General features: G+C 43.4%; 1 protein-coding gene across 1 annotated transcript; it reads left to right on the forward strand.

Moving 5' to 3' along the window:
* Positions 1-2,328: 2,328 nt before the first annotated feature.
* On the forward strand, positions 2,329-4,441 carry LOC122034621 (cytochrome P450 78A9-like). Its single transcript, XM_042593936.1, has 2 exons — positions 2,329-3,340; positions 3,415-4,441. Exons 1-2 carry the CDS (start codon positions 2,333-2,335, stop codon positions 4,045-4,047), a joined length of 1,641 nt encoding a protein of 546 aa, XP_042449870.1. The 5' UTR covers positions 2,329-2,332; the 3' UTR covers positions 4,048-4,441.
* The last annotated feature ends 4,193 nt before the right edge of the window (positions 4,442-8,634 follow it).

The raw sequence follows: 8,634 nt of genomic DNA on the forward strand, positions 1-8,634 counted from the left end.
TCGACTAAGCCTTGTGTGAAAGCATGCATCATTGTCTCGGACGAGACTGCGGGGATATCCATAACTGCTTGGTTGAAGCGTTGGATGTAGGCTCAGAGTGTTTCTCTTGGCCCCTGCTTCATGGAAAAGAGGCTGACGCTGGTCTTCTGATAGTGTCGGCTGCTAGTAAAGTGATGAAGGAATGTCGTTCGGAAGTCTTTGAAGCTCTGAATTGATCCGTCCAGCAACCTCCGGAACCAGCGTTGTGCCGAACCGGACAATGTAGTGAGGAAGACTCTGCATTGACTCTGTTAATGTATTGATGGAGAGTAGCAGCATTATCGAACTTACCGAGGTGGTCGTCCGGATCGGTTGTACCGTTATACTCTCCGATCGATATGGGAGCGTAATGCTTTGGGAGAGGGTCTTGTAAGATAGCTTCTGAGAACTGGCGATTGACCCGCTCGGGGGATGTCTCAGCCCGCGGCGCCTTCTCCTTCCTGGAGTCCCGCGCGGACGCTTCATCGGACGATCCCTGGTTGGCTAGGGCCAGCTCCGACGGAGTCTGGAACAGTGCTCGATGAAACGGAATAGGGGTGGGCAGCGCGTCTCCTGGTGTGCCGGTCTGCCCCTTATTCTATGCCCAAGTAGAGTATTGCTCCGGTCGGTCCTCCATCGCCGCTCGGCCACCAGAAACCGAAGTGGCCTGCTGCACTATCCGCTCGGCTTGGGCCTTCTGCTGTTGCTCGACCATCTTCGCAGCTCGCGCTTGGATAAGTGCGTTGAGTTCCTCGGGAGAGAGCGTCACCATGAGTTGGCATCCAGTTTCTTCCATTTTCTCGGCTCGGATTCAGGTGCGTTCCCACAGACGACACCAATTTGATCCTGTCCGAGTGCTGAGTCGATGAGCGCTGGGTACGTGGCGTTCCCGGTGATGACATATAGACCTCCGATTGCGGTGACTCTCCGGCGAGAACCTGCAAGCACAAAATCGAGCCGGGAAGGGGTTCCCGACAACGACTCTCCGACGCTCAAGTCAACTCAGGCGGAAAGAGAGAATGACGAGAATGAGAACTGTAGCTATAGTGATATATATTGCATACCTCCGTCGAAGTATAGAGGTCCTTATATAGGGCTCCCGGGGGGATGTGTGCACGCATCCCAAAGTGTGCACGCTCCTCAAAGCATACCTGAAGTGGCCGTGTTAGAAAAGCGTGTCTAACGCCATATCGCAACTGTCCAAGCATATCCCTGACAGGATAGTGGATACTTTCATCGTACGATTCTCTGTACGACCCGACCGCTGACCATGCTGCCCGTTGGCGACAGCTGTCTCGAGGTCGATGTCACCCACTGCTCCTTTTGTCCTCTTCTGCGTTGTTTGTCTGCCACCGGGCCGAACGGGACGACCACTTAGGCCTCTCAGCATCCGATCAAGGGAGCGTCCCGGGCCGAGCGGGAAGCCCTCTCGGCCGCACACTCGGACGAGCAACACTGTTCGGCTTGGCGTTCAGCCGGGTGGACAGACCGCTCGGCCGACCAACTCCCCTTCTGAGCGTCGACAACCCGACCTGCGGTTCGGTTCGACTACGTACTGGTTCGGCTGCTAGGCCAAGTCTTGTCTCCTATCGGTAGGAACCATTGGCGGGCCCCTTGGACTTTGACTTTCCGGTCCACGTGTCGTTGACCTCTACCAATGTGGACCCCCCCTATCTTTATCCCCGGATCAAAATATATATATATAATATATATAATTTAATTTTTTTTCCCACTAAACACGTTTTTATCTGTATTTATTTTAAAAAATATTTAAAAAAATGGGCCCACTAGAGGAATTTAATGAGAATTTATAGAAATTTTTAGACACTTTAAAAAAATCTATAATTTTTATAATTTATAATTTATAATTTAATTTTTTTAATAGGGAATTTTTTTTTAGTGTATAATTTATAGTTTTTATAAATTATTTTTTAATTTACATGAACCACATTTTTAATTTAAAATTTTTTCCACTAAACACGTTTTTATTTGTATTGATTTATAAAAATATAAAAAAAAATGAGCCACCAAAGGTGGGGCCTGTGCATTGGCCCTATCTTGAGCACCCTAAGGCCAACTATGATCTTATATATAGTTAAATTGGTAATTACATGATATATTTATAGAATTGAACAATTTCAATGAAATCGATGAAATACCTTGCCATGGGTTCACATAATAGTCAGAACTACTATCGCACCGTCCAAGTGTCTTAACTCCTACGATCGCACCGTCGATGGTGGCGTTGAGCTAAGCTTCTCTATTTAAGAAGCCTGAAACACCTCACTCGAACCATTGCTCTCCTCTCATGGCAATGGCCACGGCAGAGACTGGCTCGCCGGTGTCGCTTTCCTTATTAGCAGCCCAATGCACCGCGCTCTCCGCCAACCCTCCCCGCTTTCTCCCCCTCGCCGCCGTTCTTGCAGTTTGGTGGCTCTTCACGCTCCTCCTCCACTGGGCCTCCCCCGGCGGCCCTGCCTGGGGGAAGTACTGGTGGAGCAGAGGACGGCCCCTGTTCCCAGGCGCTACCGCCATCCCCGGCCCCCGCGGCCTCCCCGTCTTCGGCAGCATGGGCCTCATGTCGGGGCTTGCCCACCGCAAGCTCGCTGCTGCGGCGGACGCCATCCCTGGCGCCCGCCGGCTCATGGCGCTAAGCCTCGGCCACACGCGCGTGGTCGTCACCTGCGACCCGGAAGTGGCCAGGGACATCCTCAACAGCTCCGACTTTGCCGACCGCCCGGTCAAGCAGTCGGCCTACAGCCTCATGTTCCACCGGGCCATCGGGTTCGCCCCCTACGGGGCCTACTGGCGCGCCCTCCGCCGCGTCGCCGCCACCCACCTCTTCTCCCCCAAGCAGGTCGCCGCCTTCGCCCTCCACCGCGCCGAGGTAGCCGCCGAGATGGTGCGCGCCCTCGACGGCCTCGTCGCCGCCGGTGGACCCGTCCAGGTGAGGACCGTCCTGAAGCGTGCCTCCCTTAACCACGCCATGCGGTTCGTCTTCGGAAGGCAGTACGCAATCGGGTGCGAGAGCCAGGAGGCGATGGAGCTGAGAAGCCTAGTGGAGGAAGGCTACGACCACTTGGGGAAACTCAATTGGGCCGACCATCTGCCTTTTCTCTCTAGCCTCGACCTGCAACGAGTCCGGGGGGACTGCTCCGGCCTCGTCAGCCGAGTCAACCGGTTCGTGACCCGCATCATCGAGCAGCACCGAGTCGACCGTGAGCTTGACTCGGCAGCGCCGCCTGGCGATTTCGTCGACGTTCTGCTATCCCTCGAAGGCCCCGACAAGCTATCGGACACCGACATGGTCGCCGTCCTCTGGGTAACCTTGCGCTTCGATCGCCGTCAAATCGAAAAACAGAGGATTAAAATTGATGTTTAATGTCGTCTATGTAGGAGATGATATTTCGCGGTACGGACACCGTGGCGGTGCTGATAGAGTGGGTGATGGCTAGGCTGGTGATGGACCGCGAGGTGCATGGGAAGTTGCAGGCGGAGCTGGACGACGCGGACTGGGCGGTGACGGGAACCGAGACATTCCTCGCGCCGCCGTATCTGCAAGCGGTGATCAAGGAGACGCTGCGGATGCACCCGCCGGGACCGCTGCTCTCCTGGGCCCGCTTGTCCACGTCGGACGCCAGCGTGGGCGACGGCGCCTACGTGGTCCCTGCGGGGACCACCGCCATGGTCAACATGTGGGCCATCGCACGGGACCCGAGGGTGTGGCCCCACCCGCTCCGGTTCGACCCGGCGCGGTTCACCGGCCCGGCGGCGGAGTTCACGGTGATGGGGTCGGACCTGCGGCTGGCGCCGTTCGGGGCGGGGAGGCGGAGCTGTCCCGGGAAGGGACTGGCGATGGCGACGGTGGAGCTGTGGGTGGCGGCGCTGGCGCAGGCGTTCGAGTGGCGGCCACCCTCCGAGGATTGCGCAAGCGTCGATCTTTCAGAGGAGCTGAGGCTGTCATGCGAGATGGCTTCGCCGTTATCCGTACGACTGCGGCGGAGGCCAGCTCAGCGAGTAGTGGCTTGATTAAAATACAGTGGTTTAATAATAATAATAATAATAATTATTATTATTATTATCGGTTTTTTTAAGATATATAATTGAAAGCAAATTAAATCCTCCGTCCTCAATATCACATGTCCCCGTGTTCAACTCGTCGTCCCAATCCACCATCAGCGGCTTTCGGCCACCGTCTCGATCAACACTATAATCCTTAGAGAAGGTGAACCTAAGGAGATCGCCATTGACACAATTGACATCGGAATCGGCCAGATCTGAGCAAACTTTCCTCAACATCGATCTAAGTCCCTGTTCAGATTCTGTCGAATTTCGACGCCGATCGTACCGATGACAATTCCTTTGGATTTACCTTCCCTAAGGATTATAGTATTAATCGGGACGATGATCGAAGGCCGCCGATGGTGGACTGGGATAATATATGAGATACAGGGATAGAAAAATTTAGGGAGAGAAAATTTGAACTCCGTTTCTCTAGCTCTAGTTTTGTTTTTAATATATGTTTGGAAGAAAATCCATCTTGATTTGCAAAAATAATAATGACAACTACTTTTGCATAATCGCCCAGGTGCAGCTCTACGGTCCCATAAGTATTCATAATTTGATTTCAATTATAATATATTATAAAATATTTTTTTAATAGGAAGATAAACCTAAATTGTTGGGTTACTGGATTATTAATTATTAGTACTTTAGATACTCTGATGATAACTCTGATGAAAAATTAGGAATTTCTGTTGGAGCTGACTAAAAATGCTTATTATAAATTTTTTTTTAGTCAGATGATAAATTTAAAAATATTGATAGTCTAACGATCCATTCCTATAGTTATTAGGATAAATCAAAAAATATATATGATGAATAATCTAGACTCAGTGTTTAAATGATAATCTCAATGTTTTATCATAATATAGCTCATGGACAAGAGATATTTTTTTAATGGTCCTCCTAATTATTATTTTATTGTATTAAATCAATTCTGATTAAAAAAACACAATCAATGTGTTTTAATATTGATGAACACAATTAAAGTATTTTATTCATGAAAGTAATATTGATGAACAGATGGACTCTTGAGAGTACTTGGAACGTGTAGTCATCCATACCGTAAATTTGATCATAAAACTATCTTAACTAAAACAACTTAATATTTTGATTGTTAAATTGAAAAAAAGAAAAATTGATTATTTGAGTTATTTCTGAGATGATCGATTCGATCTTATGAAAAATTTCTACTAGTAATCAGGATAAATTGAGAAGCAAATGCGATGATCAATCCAGAAGCCCAGTATCTTTTGATTAAGTCTCTCATTTTGAACCGTAAATACCTGGATGATAACCTAAATATTCTATCGTGACATCATGACCATGAAGACTTGTTAAAATTATCTTAACTATTGTTGTTAAAAATGGAAAAAAATATTCATATTTGTTATGGTCTTAATTGTTTAATTGAGATATTTATTGTACACGTTTATACTCTTTTAAATACGTTTTTTTTAATTTTCACAATAAATATAATTTTAATTTTCTCTCTAATAATTTTATATATTTTTTTTTTCATTCTCATATATTTATATATTTATTTTAATATTTTTATCTAAAAAACTCATCTACTCGTAACTTAATATTCAATTTCATGTCATGTTAAATGTAAAAGTGATATGATAAATAAAATGATATTTTATTAAATTGTGTATCTCACGTTTACTAATATTAAATAGTGTAGTAAAAATGCTCATCTCCAAATTATACGATGAGAAATAAATTAGAGATTCAATTTATAATCGACCATCCAATAATTCAAAAACGTGGCAAAAATATTTCCCCTAGAACATGTACTTCCATATTTATCAAATCATTCATCTATTTTTCAAAAATGTCTCATAATGTCTCATCCTATATACACACTACCTACTAATCCCTAAATTATATTTAATTTTAAAGCACTATTTCTGTCTTTGGAAAAAAAAATAATTTACAATAAAACCTCACAGTGGATTAAATATAGTGTGGAATCAAAATCAAAGAGCCTGATTATAATCAGAGAATTTCGAGACTATAATTGTCTTGATTTTAATTAAATTTGATAAGTTTAAATCATCCGAATGAATTTAAACTACGACCAATGCACTTTTAATAATCTCCTAAGGCTCACTATACCCTCTAACTTTAGTTTTATACCCTAAATAAGTTGCTGTGAGTTTTTAAAATTTATATAACTTTAAGTAAATTTAGTACAAATTCTAGACTTAGACATATTATATTTACTTAACAATAGCACCAATGTCTTTCAGACTCCTCTAAATTTACCCATGTCTAAAATTTTAGAATATGAATATTGCATAGTCAACAATTAGGTTTTGTCAGAACTCATTAATAATCTTAAGAATATCAAAATCAGCTCAAGCTAGAACTAATACACTTCTACTTCTAGGATATGTCCTTAAATCTTAATTTCACAACTTAAAAAGTATATTGTGAGTTTTTTAAATTTAGATCGTTTTATATAATTTGACACAAATTTATTATTGGACTTAGACATATTATATTCACTCAACAATAATATCAATGTGTTCTTGAGACTCCATTCACTATTACCATACCCAAAATATCTAAATATTACACAATCATTAATGAATTTTGGTCAAAATTGTTAGGACCCGTGCAAGCTAGAGGAAGGGGTGAATAGCTCTGATTACTTCTTGTCTTGATCTCGTGCTCATTATTTGAATGCGTAGCGGAAACTTGAATCCAAAATCGCCGCCACATGCACAACTTCGAGATTTACTTAGTATCCATCTCTTTGGTGACTAATCCAAGACTTACTCCTAGTGACAAGGGTGGATCCAGCGCGTGAGGGGGGGGGGCATTGGCTGTCATGCCCCCTTGCCGGCGGTGCAATCCATAGTATTATGGGGTTCCACTAGTGGAGATGGAGGATACCACTCCTTGTTCCGTGTAAAAATTGGCTGTACTCAGTTTAGATCGCAATCACCCCTCCATGCTTAAATTCCTGGATCCGCCACTACCTAGTGTTCTCCCTCAACTATGAACTTCTCCTTTTCGAATACCTTCCAAAGGCAGAGAGGCTTCCTACAACAAGTTCTTACAAGAACAAATACAAGCAATACAAAATACAAATCAAAATAAAGCAATAACACTTTACAATTTAGAACTTTGCTTTGGATGTTTGCTTGTCATATTGGAATGTCTCTTGATAGTTGGAAATGTAGCAGTACTTCACCTCTAAGCTCTCAAGAATTGACACCACATATTTGCCTCAAAACCCTCTTTTAAAGGGGGGGGGGGGGTTGGGCTAATTTCTGTCAACCAATCAATTGACCTTATCACCAATCAATTGTCACGTCAATTCTGACTATTTAAACTTATAGAATGACTATTTTTACATGGTTAATTGATTGTACCAATCAATTGCTTGATGCCCATCGATTGCTAGCAGCCAATCAATTGCACGAATGGATTCCCAAGCATTCTGTTCACCGCTAAATAAGCTACCAATCAATTTCTCCAATGTATTATCCTAATCATTGTACTAATATTGCTCAAACAGTAAACCCAGAATTTCAGATTTAGGGTTTATCAATCGATTAGTAATGCTCGCCATTTGATTGTTAACATTAATTTTAGCGTTTTTAAGGCTGAATTCATGTCTTGTCTAGTATCTGATTGATCTCACCAACTAGAACTTCCTTGCATAGCATCTAGTCATTCTTAATCTGTTGGGACCTTTTGTTGCCCAATATCCGATCAATCTTGACCAATTTAGATTTCATCATTGCCTAACATCTGATCAACCTTGGCCTACTAGAACTTTTGTCATCATTAAGTGTCCAGTCCTCCATGATTCACTTGGGCTTTCTATCTCATACCAAGTGTTCAATCCTCCATAATCCACTTACACTTCTCGTTCGTACACTTGATTCTCCATAACCCACTTGGACTTCCACTATCTCCAATCACCAAGTGTCCGGTCAAGGATTTCTCTTGCCAACTTTCTATTGGACATCCCACTTCTAGTCAAGTATCTGATCAACCTTAACCTACTTGACTTATCATACCGACTTTCTCTTGAACTTCTGACATCATCAAGTATCTGGTCAACCTTGACCTACTTTATTTCTTGTGCCAACTCCTTATTAGACTTCTGATATCATTATCAACCTTGACCTGCTTGACTTCTTGTGCAAACTCCCTATTGAACTTTCGACATCGTCAAGTATTCGATCAACCTTGACTTATTCAACTTCTTATGTCAACTTTCTGTTGGACTTCTGACATTGTCAAGTATCCGATCAACTTTGACCTATTTAACTTTTTCTCATCGTCAAGTATTTGATTAACCTTAACCAACTTGTTATCTTATTAACATACTAATCAAATATCAAAACCCAAACTCGAGCCCACCCGGCTTAGTCAACCTAGTTATCCTTAATCTGAGGTCAATTGTATCAATAATTTCTTCCTTTTTTATATTTAATAATATATTTAAGTTACACTAACTCATTAGCCCAACTTCCTTTTTCTTCCCTTCTTATGCCAAAGTATAAATAAGAATTTCCTAAATTAAACCCT

This window comes from Zingiber officinale, chromosome 11B (assembly GCF_018446385.1).
Source record: "Zingiber officinale cultivar Zhangliang chromosome 11B, Zo_v1.1, whole genome shotgun sequence".
NCBI lineage: Eukaryota > Viridiplantae > Streptophyta > Magnoliopsida > Zingiberales > Zingiberaceae > Zingiber > Zingiber officinale.